The following is a 26,635-nucleotide window of genomic DNA, read 5'->3' on the forward strand; positions in this document are numbered from 1 at the left end:
GCTCGTTCCCTGGCGGCGCCCCGTGTGCCGGGCTTTCCGCGGGCAGCTCGGGCTGAGGGCTGCGTTCGGGCTCTTACTCCGCGTGTCTGAGGGAAAGCAAGGTGGGTTTGTGGTTCTTCGGCAGGCTGGAGGCTAGCGGGCGGGCAGCGGGTGGTCAGGGGCGGGGCCGAGGCGACTGCTGGCTCCGAGAGCGGAGTTCAAGGAAGGATTTAGTATCTTAGCCTGCCGTTCTTTGGTCGAGGTTGTCTGCCGCCGTCCTTATGACTGCGTGTAAAACAGGCACTGGGGTGACTTTCTGGGCCAACTACCCTCATCCGGAACAAAACAGTTTGTTGCATTTGTTTTTTCTTGCCATCAGAGGCGGCCTAGTCTTTGCTTCTGGGGCAGAGTCGTTCCCAGATCCCATCATTTAGAATTTTAAGATGGTTTTGAGAGTTTTGAAGAAACAGTTGTCAGTCTTTATGGCTGAATGTGTATCTTCCCTTTCCCTAGTGCCTGGTAAGAGTCAAACTTCACTTTTCTTGTAAGGAAGTGTAAGGTTTCACATGGTAGTATTTCTGGGAGGCAGTTACTTAATTTATGGTACTATATACTGAACATTATTTAGAAGCCCAAAGGCTTGAGTATGAAGTATATCAAGGTGAGGGTTTTTTAAGCAACATACAGGCCTAAGCTTTAAAAATTCCCCAACAAGAGATTATTTTAAAGTATGTGCTCTTTAGGAAAAATATGTGAGGTTGCAGCTTTGATAACCAAATGAAAACTGAGAATTAAATAGTTATCAATCTTCTATCCTGGAAAAGAGGTACCGTGGAAAGGATAGTTCGTACATGTTTGTGAGTAGTTGTATTAAAAATGCACAAATGCAGATAATTCTAGATTTAGTATCAATTGAGGATAATACTCCTTAAATTTAGTTTGGGGGGAGAAGATGGTGTGGGTATAAAATGTTAATGCTAAGTGTTTTCCTTGAGAAAATGAGTTTCAAATCAAGTGTGTGTGTTGGGAGGGGGAGTGCATTTTGCCATAAACCAAGGATTTTTCCATAGGTAGACAGAATTTCTTTCACAGATAGATATAAATATATCTTAATGGTTGCAATTTAAGTATTTCCAAGGTTGGTTTCTGATAGGTTAAGTTTTATGAAGTGAACTTCAACAACGACTCCTCATAAATGAAGCAGGAGTAATTTTGCAGCCCTTGGCCTTTTTGGCAAACTGAAACCTGATGTTCTTTGAAGGGGAAGACATTCAGTGGGGTTTTTCTAAAACAGAAAAACAAATGTTGTGCTGAAAAACAGAACTAATCAAGAACTGACTTTATTTGTGGCAGGCACGGCTGAAAGCTGAAGCTGTAATACACACATGAGCAAGTAGCACCAGTTGTGCACATCAATGGCCTCTGCGCCAATAATTCCAGACTCTTACAACCATGTGTTGGCGGAGCTCGAATGTTTGGATCCATTGCTTTCTGCACTCAGGCTGGATTCTGGTCGTCTGAAGGTGAGTTTGTGGTGGGTGAGCTTTTGGGGGGGGGGCTAGTGTTTGTTTGGTTTTTTTTCCTTGATTCAAATAATAACCTTATTTGGTTTATTATCTGATTAACCTACAGGAATCAGACCTGCCTACAAGAAATCCGGAGAGGGATTAATAAAGGGCATGTAGTGACAGGACAAGGGGGGAATGGCTTTAAGCTGACAGAGGGGAGATTTAGATGAGCTATTAGGCAGAAGCTCTTCACTGTGAGGGTGCTGAGGCACTGGCACAGGTTGCCCAGAGAAGCTGTGGCTGCCCCATCCCTGGCAGTGTTCAAGGCCAGGTTGGACGGGGCTTGGAGCAACCTGGTCTAGTGGAAGGTGTCCCTGCCCATGGCAGAGGGTTGGAATGAGATGATCTTTAAGGCCTCTTCCAACCCAAACCATTCTGCAATTCTGTGAATCACCTTGTTCTTTTTGTGTGTGTGCATGCTAACTTATGGAGGGAAAACTTTGGGAAGAAGAAGCAATGAAGGCAAAGGGTCTGTGTATGTGTTTTCTTAATGCTCCTGTGGGTAATAACACAGCTTTACACAGTCACTGCCTTAATACCGTTTGCTCCAATAGTAGAGTGTGTTGTTTTAATATCTGACTGTGCTGCCAGTGTTTCAGGAGTGTTACACAGGTGGCAAACAATGAAGCCTTTAAAAATAACATAAAAATGCAAAAAAAAGATATTGATATTAGTACTTACATGCAGCCATGTTGTGCATTATGGTTTTTATTCCTTCAGTGCACGTGTATAGATGTGTCAAAGAGATGGCTAGCTCTGGGCAGCTCAGGGGGAGGACTTAACCTTATACAGAAAGATGGCTGGAAGCAAAGGCTTTTTCTCACTCATAAGGTAAGGGTAAAGTATTCTATACAAAAATTTATGGGGAAAATGGGAAAGAGACATTGATTCAAGTTAATTTTTATTAAGAGTCAGCAGGCATTTTCAGCTTGCTGAATTGTCCACATAAGGTGAAGTTTTGGACTGCTCCATTTAAGAAAGTTTGTGGCACTGGAGTGTATCCCACACTGGAGTGTGTGGTGTAATAGATTACATTAGGTGTGAAAGAAATTACTTGGGAGGGTCAGACCCTTGTTTTTCAAAATCTTATTTCTGACAGCAGCAACAAAGTTGCCTAAATATTTAAACCAGAGCATGTCACCTGTAGATAACAACCAGTGTTTGGATGTCCAAACTATGAACTACTTGCATAAGCAAAGAAAGGAAAGGCTGGCTTTTAAGTTGGGAGCATCTCACTTTTAGTTCTGGCAAAACAGCTTCCATAGGTGTGAGGACAGGAGACCAATTTCTGTGTTTTCCAAATCAGAGCATGAACTGCAGTAATTTTTCTTGATGATGTTGTTGGCTGCCTCTTTCTAGAGCAAGCTCAGTGTTTGCAAACAAACCCTAAACTGCATCACAACAAAGTGGTAGCAGCTATTGACATGAATCCGTTTTAAAGATGAAAGTTGCCTAGTAGTAAAGGCAGTGTAAGAAAAACTCCCACCTGCACTTACTCCCATACTTGCTTTCAGGAGGGTGCCGTTTCCCGGGTTGCCTGTTGTTTGCATGATGAAGACTACGTTGCTGTTGCCACCAGGTGAGTGCTGTACACACAAAACTGAATGCTGCATAAATATTTTGAAGTGGCTTCTAACTTCCACATCTCACCTCTGCTGAGAACTTAGAGGTGGGCAGAGAATTAACAAACTGGTAGAAGCCCCTACAGAATAATTCTCTGCACAGACAGTTTGCTTAACTTTTTTTCTGGAATAATTGTTCCAGAGTAAGTATTTTTTCTGTAACAGAACATCTGTGGGAGAGCTAATGCATATGAAGTTATGATGATAAATCGCTCTTTTAGACCTTTCAGCATCAAAAGTAGTATGTTGTTTAACTTGGCAGAATAGGTTGGTAGTTAATACCTCTTACATTGTTTAAAATCCATTTAAATGCTTATTTTTCTGCATCCTCACTGGCAATTCCAGGAAATGTTAGAGTAGCCTTCCAAACAAAGGTGCTGATGCACTGTGATGTAAGGAAGGACACTTACTCTTCTTGAAAATTAAGAATGTGACACTTCTTGAAAGCATGCAGCCTCAAACACAACCAGCTCTGAGATATTCTGCTTTCCTTAGATTTTATGTTTCTTTGGAATAATGCATCTTCATCACTGATAAAACATTAGAAGACTTAGTCTCAGATTGTATTTTCTTTTTTAATTGTTGTAGCCAAGGTCTTGTAGTAGTCTGGGAGCTGAATCAGGAACGTCGTGGGAAGCCAGAACGGATTTATGTTTCCTCTGAGCACAAGGGCAGAAAAGTCACAGCTCTGCGTTGGGATACAGCTGCTCTTCGTGTTTTTGTAGGAGATCATGTGGGAAAAGTATCAGCCATCAAGATTAATACATCGAAACAAGGGAAGGTAAAATGTTTCATACTTTGTTCGAGAGGAAGATGTTCACAGGGGATCATGTGTGGAGTTTTTTTGTTTATTTTAGTAAAGCAGAACAGAGGAAGTCCTGCCAGCTGATGAAATTCTGGTAGCTTTGACTGTTGAGGTGAAGAATTAGTCTCTCGAGACAAATTACAGTAGTAATCCTGACCCATGAACTTCCTCACCTCCTTTTTTAGCTATTTTAGTAATGCGACATAAAAATACTTCCATATGTACAGAATTCAAACCTGGAAGAGCTTCTTTCTCTTGGAATTTGCAAGTATACAAGTTCAGAGTCTTGGTGTTTCTGAGCCTGCTGGATTCCTTAGTCTCCAACTACAGGGTCAGCTGTGTGTTACAGTCCTCAGCTCACCTGTTGGTCTGAGAAAGGGGAATACGAGTCTCTGCTTTTGCTTGTCAGTCTCTGGATACTCTTGTTCTTAAAGATGTGGATTAGTTAAAATAAAAGGTGGATGTCGGACACACCTATTAGTGTTACTAGCCTGATTTCTAGCCCTTGAGTGTTCTTTGTTTTACCATTACTAGATCTTTAACTTTTAATCTGTAAGAAAGAATACAACCTAGAAGTAGGTGTGTTTCTCCAGGTCCTTTCTAGCCCTTATGAAAGATTTTGGCAGAAAGTTTGCTTTAAAGTAGCAAGACAACAGCATTTAAGTAAGAGCAAAAAATACAACTGTGGAAAGAGAAGGAAAACGAGAGAAGGGCACAGCCCACAGAGTATGCATCTGCTCAAGTCAGCTTGAGGACTTGGACTGTTGAATCTCTCATGTCACATACTTTGTCACTTTCCTAACAAAGAAAACGGCTTTACGCTGTCAAAATGGTGACTGCTAGAAAATCTGTGAGAAGAGCGCAGTTCCCAGTAGATTCTTCTAAAGAAAAAGTCTGCCCGTGACTTTGGTCTGCCACCCATGAAAACTGAGACACTTGTGTAATGAATAGTGTTCAGGTAATTTGCTGCAGGGCAATAGAGAAAGTGAGTTAAACCACTCAAATCCGATGTAAGGTGTGTGGGTTTCTGTATCAAGTAATCAGGTCTGCCTCAATAAAACTGTTTTCTGTCTGAAAGTACCTGTGGGGAGAAGTATGAGAATTGCACAAAGCTTACAAAAGCAAGAGTAAAATCCCTCTAAGTGTTATAGAAAACACACTCTGTAAAGAAATATCAGGATTCTACAGGGAAATGATCTGTCTTCTTAAGCCTTCAGTAATAGTTTTGGGAAAAGAAGGATGTAGACTTGTATTCCTTGAGCAGTGAAGCTTTGTTTTGTGAAGAGAGAAAAAGGGAACTGCTCTGTCTTATGCTGTGTATTCATAGCATGCATGAGTCTTTTCTGAATTTTGCAACTTAATGAAATAGTCTTTACTTTGAACTGAGGACCAGTACATTTTCTTTCTTTTTTTTCTGACTGTAGGCTGCTGCTACTTTTGTGATGTTTCCTGTTCAGATTATAACCACCGTAGATTCTCGGGTTGTTCAGCTCGATTATTTGGATGGACGACTGCTCATATCTTCACTTACACGCACTTATTTGTGTGATACTGAGAGGCAAGTTACATTTTACTTGTAAAATATGGGACTTGACAGAATCACACATTTTCTGAAGTGACCTCATTAGTCATCTAGAAATCATCTAGTCCAATTTTCTTGCTCATGGCATGGTTGGGTAGAACAGATAGATAGTGTAGGACTGTGTCTGGTTTGGTTTTGAGCATCTCCAAGAATACAGAGATGCGTCAGGATCTCTGGACAGCCTTTGCCAATGGTTCATCACCCCCACGGTAACAGAGTTTTTTCTTACGTTGAAATGGAATCTCCTGTCTTTCTGTTTGTGCCCTTTGCCTCTTGTAATTTCCCTGGGCACTGAGGGTAGTCTGGCTCTGTCTTCTTTACTGCCCCATCAGGTATTTGTACAGGTGGGATCAGATGAGTTTCTCCTCCGAGCCTTTCCTGTTCCAGGCTGACCAGCCCATCTCTCTTAGCCTCTTTTAAGACAGGTGCTGCAATCCCTTAGTTGTCCTTGGGGCTCATCACTGGGCTTACTCCAGTATATCCCTGTCTCTCTTGTACTGGTGAGCCTGGAACTGGACCCAGCGCTCCAGATACCTCACCAGTGCCAAGAAGAGGGAAAAGATCATTTCCATTGACCTGCTGGCAACACTCTTCCTAATGCAGCCCAGATTGGCCGCCTTTGCCAAAAGAGCGCGTTGCTGGCTTATGGTTTGTTGCTTGTTTACCAGGACCCCCAGCTCCTTTTCTACAAGCTGCTTTCCACCCAAGTGGCTTTTAGTGTCTTTTATAAACTTCATGCAGGCTTTATAATATCAATGGCAGATTATTTTAAGCACCAAAACCAATTCACCAACTAGGATTTAGTATTTTTATTCTTCAAGAAAAACTTAAGATTAATTAGAGCCTTAACAAGTACATTTTTTTCCACTAGAGAGAAGTTCTGGAAAATTGGTAATAAAGAGAGAGATGGAGAATTTGGAGCTTGTTTCTTCCCTGCTGGAAAAAACAGTGGGAATCAGCAGCCATTAATATATTGTGCTCGACCTGGCTCAAGGATGTGGGAGGTGAACTTTGATGGGGAAGTGCAAAGCACACATCAGTTCAAGCAGCTGCTGTCATCACCGCCTCTCCCTGTTGTTACTCTCAGGTAGAAACATGAGTGTTATCTGTGATAACAGATTTCTAGACTAGGTGAGAACAACTGCATTAATGCTAAGAAAGTTAAATAAACTCCTAGTGCAGTCAAGTGTTGATACACTCTCCTCCAATAGTAGAAACCAGTAGTTATCAAAAATGCCAAAACTTTGGTCCTGCAGGTATGTCTGTGTGACTACTTCAGTGAATGCTGCTGTCATAAGACTGTGTTTATTTAGCCAGCCTTGCATTTGCAGGGTTAAGAATATTAAGAAAGTTGTACTGTAGTTGTACTTGTAACAGATAATAATTTTGCTTTACAGGCTGGATCCTCATTATACTAGTTCCAGCTGCTCTCCACAATCTTTGTCTTTCCCAAAGCTACTGTATCTGACGTGAGTATTTGTCAGCATAGGTTCCTGTTGATAAAGTAGAGTTAAAGTTATATATTCTCCTAATTTATACTGCCAAGTTCATCTTTTTGCATAAGAATTTTCCAAGTATCAATGCTGAACAACCATATTGCTTCTCACTTGCTGTACTTGAGTCAATGCCGTTCATGCATGTTTTACAGTGACTACCACAATTAACTGGTGCACAGTTAACGTTTGCTTTGCTTGCAGTGAGCACTGTGTGATGACCTGGACAGAAAGAGGCATTTATATTTTTCTTCCCCAAACTGTTCAAGTCTTACTCTGGAGTGAAATAAAAGGTAAACTTTAAGAATCTTTGCTTTGTAATATTGTCTGAAGTCCTTGCCTAATATGGAGCCTTTTCAAGCTTAATTTTTGTAGCTGGTTTGTAGAACATTGATCAGAAAACTTTTTCGTTGTCATTTGTCAGGTATATCCTTGAATATTAACCCTTTTCCTGCCTCTGCTAGCCAACTCTTCCCTGCATACTTCTGAAAACATGCTTGAGAAACAAAATGTGGTGTAGAGTGTTTTTTAAAATACAATAATCTAATAGTGAGAGGTGGTAACCTGCAGTATCCTTTCCTTATTTGTGTTTATTCAGATTGTTTTGGCTGGGTTAGAGTTAATTTTCTTCCTAGTAGCTGTGCAGTGCTGTGGTTTCAATTTAGTGTGAGGACAATGCTGATAAAACATAGATGTTTTAGTTGTTGCTGGGTAGCACTTACCTGATCAAGGACTTTTTAGTCTCGTGCCCCTCCTCACTGGCAGAGCATAAGAAGAGGGAGCGAAGACAGGACACCTGGCCCAAACTAGGCAAAGGGGTATTCTATACCATAGCACATCATGCCCAGTGTGTAGACTGTCGTATATACTGACTGGGTGGAGTCACCTAAAAGGCCCAGATCGCTGCTCTGGTCGGGCTGGGTATCAGTTGGCAGGTGGTGAGCAATCGTGTTCTGCGTCACTGCTGTTTATTGGTTTTTTTCCCTTTTCCATTTTAGTTTTATGTTCTCTTTCCTTGTTATTTCCCATATTATTACTACTAGTATTATTATTATATTGTACTTTAGTTATTGGACTGTTCTTATCTCAACCTGTGGGGGTTACATTCTTTCAATTCTGCTCCCCATCCTGCCTGAAGGGGTGAGCAAGCGGCTGCATGGTTCTGAGTTACCAGTTGGGCTTAAACCATGACACAGGTTTATTGTCAGGTATACTGTGAAGGATAATCTGGCTGCTGAAAGCTTAAACCCTGGTTTTTTTCCTAACGCTTGTCTAAACCAGAGCCAGAGAATGCACTTATTTGGCAGATGAGTGAACCCTCAAAAACGGTTTTGTGTGTATGGGTATAGACATAGTCCTAGAATGGTTTGTCATTGTCTGTAAGTCTTTTCCTTCTTCCTCTCTCCAATCCATTTGGTGTTAAGTTTCCAATGCCTTTGTCATGGAACATTTGCATATAACGTAACTATTTCATTTGGACACTGCTGAAAAGTCAAAGCATTTTTCTACTAGCAAATGTTTTCCTTCCATTTCAAAGCTAACAATGATGTATTTCTCATCTTTATCAGTCTTGAGTTTTTCATCCTCCTTCAGAGGAAAAGGGAGCTTTTCAGCAACTTCAGTGTGCTTTTTGAATGCTTTCTGGAAGTGCTTTCTAGAAATGCATCTCTGGAAAGCTTTGGTACTTTGCAGTCATTAGATGCTAGCTTAGCACTCTTCAATGTTTGTTTTCCACATGCCACTTACGCTGCAGTGTGTTAGGCTTTTGTACGCATTTATAGTCAAATGGGAAATGCCTTTTCACCTTCTTTCAGGAACAGAAAGGAGTTTTGGTTCATGATTTCAGTTCTTTAGATATTTCTGTGCATCTGGTTTTGCAGATATTCAGGATATTGCAGTTTACAAAAGTGAGTTGTTCTGTCTGCATACAAATGGAAAAGTTGTTCATCTCTCCCTTCTGCTGGTAGACCGCTGCATAGAGCGTCTGATGAGAAGAGGGTTCTGGACCCTTGCTGCCAGGGTCTGTTGTCTCTTCCAAAATGCAATTATTTCTTGCAGAGTAAGTAAATACCTCTTTGTAAATGTGCAGTGCAATTTCACTCTGTTTCCTATCCCCATTTTCCTTTGAGTTCCATAGGTTTTTGAGCTTAATTTTTTTTTTGAGCTTAATTTTTTTTTTGAGCTTTTGAAAAGTATTCCAAACATAATACCTTGAGGATGAAAATTAGCCTGCATGTATGGTACCTTTTGCTTTTCATATGTACTCTAGAAATAATAATATTTCTATTTCACTGTGTACTTTTAGGCAAGAAAAAATTTGCCTTTAGACAAGCTGGAGCACTTAAAGTCTCAACTGGATGCCTCAACTCAACAAGATCTTACTGTGCAACTGGAAGAACTGATTTCAAAGTTGGAACCTCTAGATTCTGCATGCAGCAGTAGAAGGAGCAGTATTTCATCTCATGTATGTATGTAGGTAGTGCCAAATATGTTACCTGCAGATTTTGTCTTTATGGCTTAAAATCACTTTGAAATTGAGGCTTTCATTTTTACCATGTCTACTATAGCTAACAATGCTACTTTCTAAAATTAGGCAGGGTAGAGAGGTATGAAATACTACTGCTTGCATTCTTTAAGCTCTCGGATCACTGCCGTTTTTTCCATGTTATTTTGTGGCTAATGGTTGAGATGTAGACAGAGATTGACCAAAGAAGGCTTTCTCCACAGCTGAGGTTAGTGTCCTAACATGCTTCAGTAAAGGTCATCTTGACTGTAACTGTAGTTTTCTGTGGTGAAAACTGAATGTCCGAATGGTCAGAACAATCCTAGCCCTATTAGAAACATTGTCTCACTCTATGAAGCTTAAGCAGAAAACTCTAAGGAAAAAAAGTCAAAGCATATTTCTAATATTCTTTTACTTGTATGGCTGTTTGGGTTTTGTCTTAGCTTCTCAGCAGCTTTTCAAGAAAAGGGAAATATTTCATAGTTAATATAGTATCAGTTGCTGCTTTCACTTTAACAGTGAAAAGTTAACTTTAAAAAGTAAAGTTAAAAAACCCCAAAGTAATGGAAGTTCTATCTTGATGCGGTAGACAGTTTTTTTTCATTGACAGATGGGAAAAGTAAACCACATAAACTGATCACACATTCGTATGTGTGTCTTGGAACTAAAGTTTAGCAGGGTCTCTAAGTGTGCTAGCTGGGTATGGTTAACAAGCAAGAAGGAATATGGACTCTTGGCTACACAGGTGCGAAGGGATGAAGCGACAATCTTGGATGCAGGACTAAAGCAGAGGTGATTTTGCCTTTTACTGAGTACACCAGTTGTTTGCAGACTGCTTTCCTAAAAGCAGCTGGAACATACACATCTTTGTTAAGTCACTGGACTGCACACTTATTGTCACCCATGTACTTTTCCATTCTGCATATGTCAAAAATATGGTGTTATATAGGGCTTTTCCAGACAGTGAATTGTGAGGTTTGTGTGGGTATGGTTGGTTGAGTTCATTGCAGGAAGTTTAACAAGGAAGTACAACTCTTGCAACATCTATCTCCTCTCCCTTGTCTGACAGGAAAGCTTCAGTGTCTTAGATTCTGGAATATATCGTGTTATCAGTCGAAGAGGCAGTCAGTCAGATGAAGATTCAAATTCTCTCCACAGTCAAACATTCTCAGAAGATGAGAGACTTAAAGAATTTCCTGCACACCAGGAAGATGATCAAGTAGAACTTGGTAATGTTTCTTAATGAAAATAATATTATTTGGATGAAATTTGTTTAGTTTGTAATTTCATTTGGTTGGCTCTGTGTTCTTATTTTTCACTATCAAGATACTCATGATTTAAATCCTCTAATTTGATCAATGTGAACAGTCACCCCACCTTCCAGTCAAACTCCTTCTTGAAACATTGGGGTGAAATGCTGGCTCCACAGAAATCTAAGCTTAAAAAGGAACAAAACCCAGAGAACAAGACAAAAAGATCCAGAGGGCTTTTACCAAGCTAGGACTTCACTCAAATTCCACCCTCCCAATCCCTCAATGTGCAATTCAGCATTAATGCTAAGATTCTCTCAGCAGACTATGTCAGTGTTAATTGAACTTTGAATGAGGTTTTTTTTACTGCTGCTATCCTTACAGTAATATTTGTACCAGGAAAGAATTCCTTAATCTTGGCTCTGGCTTTATATTTCTTCAGGAAAAACAATAGGCTTTATGTGTTAACTTTATTTCAAGGTTTCATTTGCACAGGGGATCATCTCTTAAATGTGTAGAAGGGATTATAGAATGTTAATAACTAACATTTAGACCATCCAGGGAGTGAGTTTGTTTGTTTTTTTGAATTTCCTAACAAACATCTGTCACTGGGTAAAAGCTAAAGAGACAGTAATGGTCTTGTTCTCTGCTGTGGCTGGGATTGGGAGGGGATGCAGAAACCCAGCATGATGAGTAGCTGGCTTAGTTCCAGGTATGTTGGAGAGGCTTTCCAATAAAAAGGCTGCTTTTTTGCTTCTGCAGAGAGTAGGTGACAGTTGAGGATGGAGAGGATTTGGATGCTTTGTTGGGGAAAACTCCAGTGGGGAGGGAGAGCATAGAAATTAGTATTTATTTCCCTATTTGTCAGTACTGTTGTCCCACTGACTAAGCTGCATGCTGTTTGTAGTGCTTACTTTTACATGTGCCTCTTTACTTACATCACCATAAAACCAAGAAAACGTGGAAGGACGTGTATAATTTCCGGTACGAAAACTAAAATGAAGGGATGCAGTTTTTTGAATGTTAGAAGATAGAAAAGTTCTATCTGTTAAGCAAGAGACAACAAATTTGCTGAAATTTATTTCGAAGTATAGAAGTTCTAGATGCTTCTTGAAGCACGTGTACTTGAATTGATATTTAAGAAAATGGATTTAGTGTTTCCCTGCTCACATTTACGTAAGATGTCATAACTTTTTAGGTTTCTAATCTGCATAATGAACAAAAGCAGCCTTATTTACAAGCAATCATATAATCACTTCTGACCTTTAGGCACTATCTGGAATTTCTGTAACTGCAGAGCATCTTTTCCTCTCAACAGTGCAGGTAGTGCTGACTGTTGCAAAATAACAGTGTCATCCTTACTTAAAAGGATCCTTTTTTTGCCTTTTTTACATCACTTAAAGATAGTGTGTTTGTACCAGGAAATGATTACTCAAAACACATTGTAGATACTGCTAGGGGTATAAGAGAGAAAAGGCAATAGTCAGTGATTCTGTGTTTCCTGTGGTTCTTGTCAAAAGCCAGAGTGCCATGGGCTCAATTACATCTTTAAGTCTGTTCAGATAAAAGGGTGATTTATATCTTAACCGTGTCTTATATGTCTCTGTACGCTCATGTGTGATTTAGGTTTTAGGAAATCATGCAATGTAAATTTATGAATGCCATAATACTTCAATTTTTTAGATGTTTAAATAACTGGCAGTAGATTAGATCAAGATTTTTGTCCTCTAAATGGACTGTAAGTCTACTTGTAGAAGGTCACTTTCATACAGTTGTTGATCGTCATTTGCCTTGTTATAGAGCCAAAAGACTGTTAACAAAGCAGACTGACTAGGTTCATAGTCAGTAATAAAATGGCCCTTGAAACCAAGTAGCACTTTTCTGGCTCCACACGTTCCTGAGTGTTAAATAGGAAAATATCGCATGCAGGTTATCCATTTGTGAATTAGTGACTTGCAGTTTGTTTCACTGTTCCATTTTTGTCAGGTCACTGTTTCATGACTCTTTATTTCAATTCCATTTGTTAGACAACGTATCTCATACATCTGTGACGGTTGAGGCTGACCGGAATGAGACATTTCTCCCATTCAGTATTCCTTTGTCATTTCGTTCCCCATCTCCTCTCGTCTCTCTCCAAGCTGTCAAAGAAAGGTAAAACTTGCAGCAGGTTCACTCATCCATTACATCTTTCCCTTTCCTGTCCTCAGAATTTGTATTGTTGTCTGGTTTAGTTCATGCTGTGTTCTGCAAAAATGTAACATCTGAACTGAAAGACTGGAGATGCAGTCAAGTTTGCTAGACAATTCAGAGCTTCCCTCTTGACTCTAATGAAGATAGAAAGAACTGCTGCTAACTTCAGTGGAGCCAAGATTTCAGCCTCACCTTTGAAATGGCGAAGGATGCTTAAGTGACTAAGAATGCTTAACATTGCCCTGTGAACTGTGGTTGTGGTTTGTCTTCAAAGCAAACTTACTGAATATTGGTTTGGGATTTTGCTTTTCTGGTACTTAGATTTCTTATGAATGAGTGCAGGCTTCTAATATTGTTTGGGGACAAACATTAAGATATTCAAAGCATGCTAGATGCTGCTAAAACACAGTTGCAAAGTATACCCCATGGTCTGCTATCTCCCCATACACACCTGTCAGGGAATCTAAGAAATTTCCCCAGTGTTCATGGAATAATGGTAGCTTATGCCCAGTGCAAGTAAATACAGTAATGTCTGTTCTATGCAGAAATCAAATTGCTGTTCTAAAACCTACTTTAAAAAACAGGGACACACACACATGTAAAGGAGATGGTGTTAAATACATAACTTAAAAATTAAAAAAGAAAAAAAAATGTATGTTAGTTTCTTAGGTAAAATGTTGCTGGCCCGTAATTGTGGTGTGAAAAGTTGCATAGCCCTCCTTTAATAACTTAGTTATGTGAATTATGTCCTGCAACAGAAGACTGTAGCAGATATCAATAGTGTGAGGATCTCAGAATAACCTTGTTTTGAATGTTTTGAATTCTTTCTAAACTGTAAGCAAATTTTATGGCTTTACTCATAGTGTTTCTGTTAATAATGAGTAAATATTCGAGTATTTACTGTATTCAATTTATAATTTAATATGTTACTATCACACTTAAAATTAATTTTTAAGTTTACCTTTAATCCTTCTAGACATTAAAGTCCGATTGTTTTGTGCTCTTTTCTGCAGCAGCCTTCAACTTTTGCTATACTTTGGTGTAGTAAAAGATGTCATATGCTCTGGCAAGCAAGTAAAGGGTTGCTTTTTTTTCTTTTTTCTTGATGCTCTTAAGCTAGTTCTTGGCCAGAAAGCAAGAAACTGATTTTTATGATCAACTGTGGATGACATAGTTCTCTTCATGGCAGTGGTAGAAATAATTGGGTTTTGGTACGTTCACTGGGTTTCCTCTTGACTAAAATATGTGAAGGGCCAGGGACTGATAACATGAAAAGGACATTTTTAGTGAGCTTTGTAATCTGAAGAATTAATTTGGAGTATTGTAAAACTGTTTCTTACCCCCAAGAGGGACATAATTTCCTAATGATTCTTTCTGTTCATAAGCTTTAAAAAATGCAGTGTGGCCGACCCACACTTATTTGCATTCAAATACATGTCCTGATATAAGCACTAATGTTAATGTGTGATCTGTTTCTCCAACAGCAAAAAAACCCCAAGTCTTCAATACTTCAGGTTTTTATTCAGTGCTGGAAGTATGGACCATGACTGATGTAAGAATTTTGAGCAGCTTATTAGTGAGTTTTGTTCTTGTTGGTCATTGGTGCTCTCAACCTTTTCTCAAGAATTCTTCAGATTATAAAGTTTTCTGAAATCATGGTTTGAATGGAAAGGAAGCGATTTGTTCGTGTTTGAACTTCCAATTCTAAATGTTTGAACTTCTGACTCCCAGTGTTTCCAGCTTTGTACGCAAAACTACTGAAAAGATTGGCACGCTTCATATAAGCCCTGATGCTAGAGGGAGGCAAGAAGCAAAGGATGACGAGCAGCTGCAGGAGTTGAATGTTAATCTGGTAGCACCTTCCCAGGAAGAGAAAGAGTGAGTGCAAAAGTTACCTTTTTTTGAGCAATTACTGAATGTTCTGAGGATAGCAGAAAAAACACTGTTTCAGGTAGAACAAGGAGTTGCCTTTGTTACTGTGGTGGGTTTCACTGGTTTTCCCTGACTCCTTTCCTAGAAGCAGATTAGGCAATGAGCACTTCCAAGTGGTGGAGCACAGTCTCCGCACTGCTGTAAACCAAAGAGTATGAACATAGTATATTCAGCAGTTCTTATGCAGTGTATCTGTGATGCTAGTTATAGTTATGGGCATGAGTCCAGCAGTTCATTTCCTGTCCTTTCTGAGGGGGGGTAAACACTTTTAGCTCCCTGAAAACATCTTTCTATTTTGTTTTTCATTTGTGTGGCTTATGTTTGTCGTTTGGGTTTTGTTTTGTGTGGGTTAGGTCATTGCTGCTTGGGTTTTGTTCGTTTTTAATAATGGTAGCTTTAAAATGCTGAACTTCTTTAATGGTTGTCTAATTCATACAAAACTAAATTATTTCATATTCCAGTGTTCTGCTAATTTACCATTTTGGACTGATCTTTGTATAGTGGCATGATACTGATTTTTATTCAGTACCTGCAGAAATCTACTGTAGAGCAGAAGCCATTATAAAAGAAGGCTACAAAAATAGTATTATGGGTTTGCTCTTCATGCCCATTCATAATTTATGTTGAGCTGTTCCTTCTTTAGAAATAAAAGTGTTTTGGGTTTGGGGTTTTTTTTGGGTGGTGGTTTTGTTTGGGTTTTTTGTGGGTTTTGGTTTTGTGGTTTTTTTGGTTTTGTTAATGAAGGAATTAATGTTGTTTCCTCCCAAACTTAAGGAAATTTGTGAGGAAATTCCTCATTTAAATATTAAAGATAATCATAGAATCATAGAATGTTTTGGGTTGGAAGGGGCCTAAAAGATCATCTAATTCCAACCCCCCCTGCACGGGCATGGCGGGGTTGGAACTAGAGCAGGTTGCTCAAAGCCCCATTCAACCTGGCGCTGAACACTGCCAGGGATGGGGCACCACAGCTTCTCTGGGCAACCTGTGCCAGTGCCTCACCACCTTATAATAAAGAATTTCTTCATAATGTATAAGCTAAATCTACCTTCTAATGCTTCAGATAAGACTGAAATGAATGTGTTTTTTCTAGGTTAGAACCACAGAGCTGCCAACTTCCAGAGGAGGACAATCTAAGAGATCTCAAGGCTGCAACAGCAGAAGCTATGTAAGCAGGGAAGGGAGACCTTTTAGTGTATAGATACTGGGATTTGTTAGGAAAAATTTTTTTTTTCTTAATTCATTATATACATGTAAGAGTAATGCTGTTAATGTCTATTAATGTGATTTGATGTTATCTCATTTAGTTAATGATTTGTTTCCCCTGTTTAAAGCTAAGCAAAACCCACTGAGGGCTTATTTAGGCACTCTAACATTACCTTTTTGTTCTAACTACAAGCATAGTTTTAAAAAAAACCAAAACATAAGCAAACCCATATAACAAACAAAAATCCATTCTGAAAGAAATCTTGGGGAACTCGGAATGTACGAAGATCAAATGTAGACAGCATGAGTAGCTTAAATTCTGTTTGATGCACAGCCACAAAAACGCAACTAAGTCAAGTTTAGGAGTATATTTTGAGTTACACAAAACATCATACTTCATTTGTGGCATCTTATAACTGTTAAGCTAATTAGCAGACTTCTTTTTTATGCTGCAGAGCCAAACTCCAGGATCCCCTGGTTTTGTTAGAACCACAGTGTATGAGAAGGGTTTTACAGGAATGGCTTGTCTGTCTAGAAGAGAAGTTTGGCAGCAAAGAGCGTTCTGCTTCCTCTGTCAAGAACTGCAAGACTGTCTGTGCTGAAGAACAGAGTGCAGTTCTGGAAGAAAACCTACGACTAGGTCCAACTGATGGAGACCCAGAAGACAAAGAACAGAGCAGTGTCTTGGAAGACTACACTGAAAAGGAAAATACTGAAGAAACCTGTGTAAGCAAGGCCATGTGTGAAAATGGTACTGATTTGAAGGGACCTTTGGACTGCAGCTTTCAAGTGTCTCCTCCATGTGTCATAGAACCGGATGTTCAGAAAGACCTCACTGAGTTGACAACACTGTGTTTTGAGATGTGTGTGTTTTCTTGTGGAAGCGGTGATACTGAGGAAAGCTCTGATGGGAGTCTGCCACTAGCAGCTTTGTGGACCTTGGCTTGTAGATTTATGCGAAGCTACTTCTTTCTTTTGGATTTAAAAAGACTAAAGCAATGTATTATAACCATGCATGCAAACAGTCCTAATGTATGGGAAACATACATCACAGGCTTGAAAGGTAACTAATGACAATTTTATTACTGGTAAACTGAAAATAAGACTGCTTAGGAGAAAAAAGCAAAAAGTTTGAAGACACTCCCATTGTGTCTGCAAATTTTCCTTCTGCAGGTGTAGTGTGGGAGGGGGAGGATGGTTGGTGTGTGAGAGGTTTTCTTCCATTTTTGGTTTATTCAGTTAGCTGTTTTTCCCCCAGAGGCTAACTTACAAAAAACTGCTGTTCCTCCTCTTCCCCCCATTTTGCAATTCTGAACCTTGTAATTTATATGGAGCTTGTTGATTGAATGCTGTATTGATTACAGACCAGACCTATTTAAAAACAAATGTGCTTCAAAAAGCAAAGCATCTAAATTAGAATCAGATGTCTGTAGAAACAAGGAGAAAGCGAGGGGAGTGGCTTTGGTATTTGCACTGAAAACAGAAGATTCTTCAGCTTCTAGAGAAATGCGGTTAAAGTTAAAGCTGAATGGAGTAGATGGTTCTGTGCAAATGAGTGCCTTGTGATCACTTTAGACTTCCTCTGTCCACAGAATTCTGATCTTTCTGGTGCCTCTTTAGCTTTATTGAACTGAAGCTTCCTGATTATGTTAGAAAACAGAACTTCATCTGTTGTCTATGTTCAGCTTCTGCTTTATGCTTTTCTTGTAAGACTGAATTAAAGTTTTAGCATTGACTTGGTGCAAACAGTAGTCAAACAGCAGAATCTTTCTTTGAGGGTTAGCATCTAGTATTTGGGTTTCTGGGAATCTGTTCATTATTTGGATTTGGATAGCCTTAGAAGTGAAAGCAATGTATGTGTTCCCAGTTTGTTCCCAGTTTGACTGTACTTGTGCCTGTAGATTAGTACCTGCATTTCATCAGGATGGAGATTCACACTGAATTCTACAACCTGTGAAGTCAGTGTGCAAGCTGAAGTTTTTATTTATTTATAGAAGCAAATTGTAAATTACAAAAACTGCTGCAGATCTGCATTATATTCAGCAAGCCATATGTCCTGCAGTGGGCTGTTTTGATTTTTTCCATGAGAGTAGAATTAACATCTTAGAAGTCCAATGAAAATACATCTAGAATATTATTCCATGCCTTAATTGTATCTTTTCATAACTGCAGTTTGCTGCAAGCACAGATGAGTGATGTTGGTATCTGTGAAATGAACACGTAGGATCTGTTCACTTGTTACTACTGTTAGAGAGTTCCATGAAAGTAGTGATAACTCTTGTCCTTACACTTAGCACCAGCTCTGTGTGTGTGTGAAGGAAAAAAACCCAGCTTGCCCTGATCTTGTAACTTGTGCACTGATTTATTTCAGAACTAACTTGTCACAGCCCGGTGGCTTTAGCAATGGAAAATGAAGATATGTTGAAAATACTGAAACAGCTGCATGACCTGGGGCCTTGGGATGATAGCCCGCTCTTACTGGTACATGCTCAAAGGTTTGTGGCTAAGTGGTTTTTGTGTGGTTGATTTTTCGGTTCATTTAATATTTCATGGAGCTCTCTGGGTATGTTCTAAAGAGATCACCTTTCAGTGCTATCTTGAACTTGCAGGAGATCTTGGAAAACTATAATTTGCTGTTTGGTAGTGAAAATAGTTTTTGTCTTCTTTCTCTAGGCTTTATGAAAAATTTGGGGAAACAGTTCTTCGGCCCTTGATCAAGTTCCACCCCTCCCTCTTGCCTTCTGATATCAAACAACTTTGCAGGAATGATCCAGCTCACTTTTTAGCATATTTAGATAGTCTGGTGAAATCAAAGCCGGAGGATAAAAGGTAAAGGGAATGCAGAATCTTTTTAATCTGTCTGCTCTCTTAATTATGTAGCTTTGTGGGGTTTGTTTGGTTTTGGCTTTTGGAGGCTTTTTTTACTCTTTCTGTATCTGTCTTGGTGTTCTTCAACAATAGATTCCAATTCATTCTGCCAGTTTTAGTTGGTTTCAGTGTTGATTGTTTTTTTTGGTTTGGTTTTGTTTTTTTCCCCCCCTTAGATTAGATGCTAGTTTTGAAAGGGTTTTTCTAAATAATACTTGCAATGGAACTGACTATTTTTGGTCCAAGATCAGACATCATTTAAAGAAAATAAAACAATCCCCTGGGAGAACCCAGCCTGCAAATTCAGTGGCTTTCTGTTGTGCTCTCCATTTCTAAAAAAAGAAATCATTCCAAGCTTTTTCATATTTCGTATTGTTCCCCTTTTGTTTCTTCCTTGGTTTTTTGTTTGTTTTTTTTTTTCTTTAAAACTGGTAGTTTTTTCAAGCTGGTAGTTTTTCCCTGTGGGTTGTATTTTTTTATTTTTTTTTTTTCCCTAGGTCATCTCTCCTTAGATCTCTCCTGCAGCCTGAATCTGTGCGACTGGATTGGTTGCGCTTGGCAGTTTCTCATGATGCACCGCAAAGAGCAAATACTGTGGATGTGGAAGGAAATCCCAGGTAAAGTAGGGGTCACACAAAGTCTTGAGTGCAGCAAAAAGTTTTAATGGGTCTGCAGGCTTTTGGCTTAGATTTCGTATGATATGGATGCTTTGGATGTCACTGAATCCTTGGAGCATTTCGTGTGTTGCAGAGTTCAGCAGAAGCAACCAGATGATTAAATAACTTTCTGTAACACTTCTCAGAGTGACTGCTCTACTGAGACTACGCACAGTGTTTAATTCATTTTTCCTTTCTTCTTTTCATATACCTGCCTTTCTTCTAGAGAGAACATAATGTTCTGAAGAAAATCAGTAATGCTTTAAAACTGAATTTCTCATCTTCTAGGCCACGATCACATTTGTTTACTTGGGGCTACAGCCAGCTCATTCTGCTTTTGATCAAACTCCCAGCTAACTTCATTACAAAAGAAAAGATGACTGACATCTGTAAATCACATGGGTAAGAAGAAAACTTTATAGTTCTTGATTGGCTAGTATTCTGACCCCAGAAAGATAAAAATGAAAATGACCCATCTGCTCCTTAGCTGAACAAGTTTTATTTAAAAACCTATGCTGTTTTAGGAGTGAATATTGAGTGTTCAATTTAAGTACCAAATACCCCTTTTGGTTGAAGGGTATTCCTGTGTCCCCACTCTGCAGTGTTTTCTGGCATTCAAAAAATTCAGTTGCTTCTGTCTTCACTGATATTTAAATGAGCATTTACTTATTGTTGACTTTAGTTTAGACTGAGTATTTGATTCCTGGAAATCTTTACTCTCTTATTCAAGATTTTGGCCTGGATATCTTTTTCTCTGTCTGGAGCTGGATAGAAGAATAGAAGCCTTTACTAGTATTGCTCATTTGGATGATTTGAGCCTGTTGAATGGAGAAGATGGTTAGTGAGTCTTAAGTTGTGTAATTGTATGTGCATATTACAGGAACTGCCCTTATTATGTGCTGATTTGTCCAAAGTTGAGTTGAATTTTTATGTTTTTGAAGTGTTTTGGTAGCACTAACTGTGTGGTGCAGCATATCTGAAACACATAAATGTGTGTTACACTCATATCTTCACACTGTGCTTTGTGAAATCAGTTGTGCTAGAAAATGCTTAAAAATTCGAGAATGTAGGGTTGCTTATCAGTTGAGAGTAAAAGCTAAACTTGGAGTGGTAGATAGAGGAATACTTAGCCTCCCTGCACAGCGTGAAACTCCTCTGCTACACATGCCCGTGCACACACACATTATGACGAGTAAAGCATTTTATAACATGACAGAACTTAAAAGTAAATTCCCCAGATGGACATAAAATCCAATTCTTTGTCTCTTCACTTAATCCAAAGCCTTAAGTGCTGAACTATTGTGAAGCTTTGTGTGTGGTTCACTGATGAATCTTTATACCAAGTCAGTCAAGTACACTTGTCATTTCTGTACACAGTTTGCTTGTTGGTAACACTTGTTAAACTTTCACAGAGGAAAACAGAACAGCTCGCTTCCATTTTAAATACAGATTCATTTAAAAGAGTAGGCTCAGAATAATCCTTGTTTTACAAATAATGTAACATTCATTTTACATTTAGGTTCCATTCCAGAGACCATAGAAGAATGGAAGTTTCTTCTGCATCTCGCCCAAAATCACAGCACAGCTTTCCACCACCATGGCCCACAGAATGGGAATGTTGTCAGCAACGGTAGCCCAAGCAGCCCAGACTGCATCACTGTGGAAAATGTAGCACTCTTGCTGGCAAAGGCCATTGGCCCAAACCGTGCCTTGCCTCTCTTGCAGGAATGTGGCTTGACACTAGAATTGTCTGAGAGATTTACTGGTGTCTGCAAGATACTGAGAATTGCTGAAAAAAGGCAAAGGTAAGATGACACATCAACAAAAGATCCACATTATTCATTTTGGATCTTCTTGGTGCTTTAAACTCTTTTCAGTTAACAAAAAGATAAAATACTTCACATTTTTATCTTGGATTTTAAACTCAGCTGAAAGCTTTTCTGTTATTTAAGAGCTATGTATTGTGCAATATAGGCACTTGAAAATGGAAAATGAGGAAACAGGAAATCATACATTAAAGGTGTGAAGGAGATAGCTGTCTTGCTGAGTCTTGCACAGGCTCTGATTTTGCTTCTCCCTTCCGGAGAAGGCATGCATGGTGATGTCATGATACTACTTCTGAAATACAATCAGTTGTCGTAGTTTAACACCAGCTTGCAACTAGGTACCACGCAGCTGCTCGGTCACTCCCCACACACAGTGGATGGAGAGAAGAATTGGAAAAAAAGTTGAAAACCTGTGGGTTGAGATAAGAACAGTTAGGAATAAAATAAAATATAATACTACTAGTAACAATAATAATGAAAAGGAAGTAACAAAGAGAGAGTGAAAACAAAAAAACCCCAACAAACAAGAATGTTGCACATCACAGTTGCTCGCCACTCCTGGCTGATGCCAGACTTGCCCCTGAGCAGTGATCAGCCCCTTCCTGCCAACTCCCCCCTGTTTATATAGTGGGCATGACGTGCTGTGGCATGCAATACCCCTTTGACTAGTTTGGGTCAGGTGTCCTGTCTCTGCTCCTTCTTGGCTTCTTCTGTCCCTTCTCACTGGCAGACCATAGGAAACTGAATAAAGTCCTTGACTTGTTGCTGAGAAGTGCTTACATTTAAAACATGAGTGTGTTATCAGCATTGTTCTTGCACTAAATCCAAAGCACAGCTCTGTACCAGCAGCTAGGAAGAAAATCAACTGTCCCAGACAAAACCAGGACACATGTTTTTGACAAACTTTTCTTTAAAATGCAAACAGAACCTCTGTTTTTTGTTATGTGGTTATCTTTTTTTTTTTTTTTTTTTTTTTTTTTTTTTTTTTTTGTTTTTTTTTTTTTTCCCTTTTTTTTTTTTTTTTTTTTTTTTTTTTTTTTAGTGTTTGACTTTTGGTTTTGTTTTTTTCCCCTTTGTTTTAATTGCAGAGCGCTGATTCAGTCCATGTTGGAAAGGTGTGATCGGTTTTTATGGTCTCAGCAAGCATAGGAAACAGCTTGGAAAACTCTGGGAACATTTTTTTTACTGTAATATTGTATATTAAAGTGCCTTTTAAACTTAACAGGCTCTTAAAGAAAGGAACTCCTGTCTAAAAGGTCAGTTGTATTGTGCCACTCTCCATCTGGCAGGTATCTGACTGGGAACTGCTGAGGGTTCTTCCTTATGCCTTTGGAGATGAGTTTATTGAACTGTAGACCTTAAATCAAAACAATCCTATATGTACCTTGAAATTAAGCTCACAGGTTTCTGAGATGGAAATTCCTGAATTTATTTTCTGAGTTTGTATGACTGAAGTATTAATGATGTGAGCTCTGAAGTATTAAATTATGGTATATAATTTTTTGTTTGTTTCCAAACATGAGAAACCATTCCTCAGAAATATCTAAGCCAGTATTTGTTTAATTTTCCTGTAAATGGTATTTACATTTTCAAGTTACTGTAGAACTGCTTGTTATCCTACCTGGTTTATTCTCTTCTTAAATTATATGGAACTGTCTTGGCCATTTGAAATGTATGAATTAAACCAAGTGTTAAAATAGGAGGGAAATGTCTTTCAGGAGTGGATTAATGGTTAAGAATGCTAATTAACAGAACTTGTTAAATGAACTCAGTGTTAAACTATAAGCGTGATCTTTACCAATTGCCCCATTCTGCCTGTGCAACATGACTGTAGACAGTTGTGATAGTTCAATAAACCTCTGGTCAGTGGAATTGGAATCACAGAATCATTTAGGTTGGAAAAGACTCTTAAGATCATTGAGTCTAAGTGTAAACTGCCAAGTCCACTGTTAAACCACATCTTTAAGTGCCACATCTACACACCAGTACCTCAACCACTCCTCTGGGCACCCAGTTCCAGTGCTTGACAACTCTTTTGGTGAATAAATCTTTCCTAATCTCCAGTCTAAACCTGCCCTGGTGCAACTTCAACCGCTTTCTTCTTGTCCTATCACTTGGGGAAAGAGAGTCCAACACCCACTTTGCAACAACCTCCTTTCAGGTAGTTTTTGACAGCAATAAACGTCTTCTGTCAGCCTCCTTTTCTCCAGACTAAACCACCCCAGATCCCTCAGCCGCTCCTCATAAGACTTTTTCTTTAGACCTTTTGCCAGCTTTGTTGCCCTTCTCTGGATGCACTGCAGCATTCCAATGTCTGCCTTGACCGACAGTGAACACAGTACTCAGTGTGTGGCCTCACCAATGCCAACTACAGGGGCGACGATCACTGTCCTGGCCCTGCTGGCTATGTTATTTCTTATGCTAGCCAGGATGCCGTTGGCCTTCTTGGGCACACTGCTGGCCCATATTCAGCTGGCTGTCAAACAACCACCCTGGCTCCTTTTCCACTGGGGCAGCTTTCCAGCCACTCTTCTCCAAGCCTCTAGTGTTGCATGTGACCCAAGCACAGGCCCCAGCACTGAGCCTTAGTGGACCTTCTAAACTGGCCTTGGCCCATCGATCCAGCATGTCTACATCCCTCTGTAGAGCCTTCCTACGCTCAGACAGATCAACATTCCCACCCAGCTTAGTGTTGTCTGTAAGCTTGCTGAGGGTGTGTTTGATCCCCTCATCCAGATCATTGATTAAAGATATTAAACAGAACTGGCCCCAGTTCTGGAACACCACCTGTGACCAGCCACTGACTGGATTTAACTCCATTCACCACCACTTGTGGGGGTCCACCACCCAGCCAGATTTTTAGCCATCAAAGATCATGCCCGTCCAAGCCATATGCAGACAGTTTCTCCAGGAGGATGCTGTGGGAGAATGAAATGGTGTCTCTCAAGGGCTTTACTGAGGTTCAGGTAAACTTTGGTATTTTTAGATGGGTGCTGTCAAGAACTATGCTTTATACCAGCACTTTTTATGCACTTAATACATATTTGAACAAATTTCTTTCCAGGCTTCTAGTTTTGGCCCTATTCACTGTTGGACTCCCATTTCCAGCAGAGGACCACAGTGTCTGGTCAATACCTGGTATTCACAAATGTTGTTTAAAGAAAAAAAATCATGCATTGGAACTGAATTTTTTTAAAATTCATACTTTTGTCATTAGATTACTTGAAAGTATTTCTTTATAAAGCATCTTTTTATGTGGTCTTGCAACACTTCTAGCACTGCAAAATAATGCTTTTATTTTCATGTAAAATAGGACTTAGTAATACAACTTTCAGACTTCTGAAAGGTACAGTCTGACTATTTCATCCCAATTGCAAGAAAGAGGGTTGGTTACTTCACTGGAGGAATCGAGTTACAGGGAGACAGTTAGTGGCAGACTTTCATCTGTTAGTGTTGCTGGTGGGAAAGCCAATACAGAACTACTTCTAAAGAGAACTGTAAATCTTTGGAGTTTGATGTTGGAAACAGCATGCATGGATCCTTATATCAGAACCCCCCCATGCTCTTACAGTAAGACTTAGGTGCCAGGCACCTTCAGCGTATGGTGAGGTTACATGGATCATACGATGTTGGTGCCTGTTCTCTTGCCTGCTGGCTGCACACACGGTTACTTCCATGACTTGTGCTTAACTAACTGTTTAATTCGGTGTGTGAATGTAACACAGTTTTAGCTGAGTACTCATGTTGCCCTCCTTACGGGAGTTCAGCTGGCTTTCCAAGAGTGTACGTGGCTTCTCTCTTTAACTTAACAGTTCTGCTTCGTTTGCTCTGTGTAGTTTGTGTACACAGCAGTCTCTTTTTTGCTTCTGTGGGTTTTCTGTACGCTTGGTTAACTTTGTGTAAGTGGCAGGGATTTTTACCATTAATGTTACTTTCCATTCTGAGCTTTTATAAAAATTTTATCTCAGAACAGTCATAAGTTTGTTCAAATATGGTGGCTAAAGTGAGCTTGTTTTCATGAGTTCAGCTAACTTGGCTGTCAATAAAGTATAAGGACTTACTTTCTGAAGAAGAGTTGGAAATCACTTGTTATGTGTGTTTTCATCTCATATGGGTAAGGTGAAGGGATTGTGTTAATGAGATAGTATTCTGTTCAGAAGTTACAGTTGTACAGAGCAGTGCCCTCACCCTAAAGCTACAGCCCCTACCAGCTCCTGGTAGCTGTGCATACACCACTGACGCTTTAAGCCAGCCTGTGCTGGAGCAGGTTTGCTCTAGCTCATCTTTGGTTTAAGTGACTGACTGTTGGTGGAGGGAACCCTTGAAAAGAAGAGATTAATAAAGGGGGCTTTGCTCTGAACAACTTCAAACAGAAGTTGTGTTGGGTTTGTTGTTTCTACACCACCTTCCTCACTCCCCAGAAAAAAAGTCTTATACCTACATCACAATGTTATTTCACTGTTAGAATCATCATCAAAACCTATGGGGAAATCAATTTTATTTAAGATAAATATCCACATATGCAATCTGTTTCTTGAAGAGGGGACAAGTCTGCAGTCATTCTGTACACCTGTAAGCCTGAGGTCAGTGCTAGTAAATATTCCATACAGCTGCATGGCAAAACTCCTGAAATTAATTTTTGCCCTTGTAGCCTTAATGTACTGTTACTTCCCAGAATAAGGGAAGCAACATTTCTTACTGTGCCTGAGCTGGGAATTCACCTCATCCTGTTGCTCAATCTGAGATTTACTTAGATTGTGAAATGCCTACATTGCAGTATGTTTGCAGAATGTAGCTTGCATTTATAGGTATTTAGAATTAAAGGGTAATCAGTTGGAGGTTGCTTTTTATTTTAGCTATATCAGAATGTACACTATATGTTCACGCAGTGTGCACATGCAACCCATTTCAGTGCTAGGCCAAAAAGGAATGTTCCATTCAAACTCTTCCGCATGCTCAGAGGCAGCTTGCCTATTCCTGTTGCAAAAGCAAAAGTTTTTGGCTGCAGCTTGTTTGTGTGGGCCAAGGGCTATGACCTGGAATGCAGACCAGGAGGATACAGGAAAACAGTGCTCAGGCTGTTATGTGCTGGGGCACAAAGTGTGCTTTATCCAGTTATGATAGGGAGGTTCAGCACTGTCACTGCTGCTGCCTT

At 39.5% G+C, this 26,635-nt stretch overlaps 1 protein-coding gene across 1 annotated transcript; it reads left to right on the plus strand.

Moving 5' to 3' along the window:
- The first annotated feature begins 1,394 nt into the window (after nt 1-1,394).
- HPS5 (Hermansky-Pudlak syndrome 5) lies at nt 1,395-22,629 on the plus strand. Its single transcript, XM_010015927.1, has 22 exons — nt 1,395-1,502; nt 2,268-2,378; nt 3,062-3,126; nt 3,758-3,950; nt 5,399-5,536; nt 6,432-6,643; nt 6,954-7,025; nt 7,254-7,342; nt 8,930-9,108; nt 9,355-9,513; nt 10,622-10,781; nt 12,830-12,953; nt 14,724-14,870; nt 16,018-16,092; nt 16,586-17,193; nt 18,502-18,625; nt 18,804-18,959; nt 19,496-19,615; nt 19,943-20,056; nt 20,385-20,491; nt 21,174-21,459; nt 22,569-22,629. Exons 1-22 carry the CDS (start codon nt 1,395-1,397, stop codon nt 22,627-22,629), a joined length of 3,408 nt encoding a protein of 1,135 aa, XP_010014229.1.
- Nucleotides 22,630-26,635: the final 4,006 nt, after the last annotated feature.

The sequence above is a fragment of the Nestor notabilis genome, unplaced genomic scaffold, assembly GCF_000696875.1.
Source record: "Nestor notabilis isolate BGI_N333 unplaced genomic scaffold, ASM69687v1 scaffold3006, whole genome shotgun sequence".
Taxonomy (NCBI): domain Eukaryota; kingdom Metazoa; phylum Chordata; class Aves; order Psittaciformes; family Psittacidae; genus Nestor; species Nestor notabilis.

What these genes read in the sequence shown, in the direction of transcription:
- HPS5 (XM_010015927.1), top strand. Translation starts at nt 1,395, where the DNA reads ATGGCCTCTGCGCCAATAATTCCAGACTCTTACAACCATGTGTTGGCG. An exon ending in GGCTTTTTCTCACTCATAAG is followed by an intron (nt 2,379 to 3,061) that starts GTAAGGGTAAAG and finishes ACTTGCTTTCAG; the next exon opens with GAGGGTGCCGTTTCCCGGGT. An exon ending in TCAAAGCCGGAGGATAAAAG is followed by an intron (nt 18,960 to 19,495) that starts GTAAAGGGAATG and finishes TTTTTTCCCTAG; the next exon opens with GTCATCTCTCCTTAGATCTC.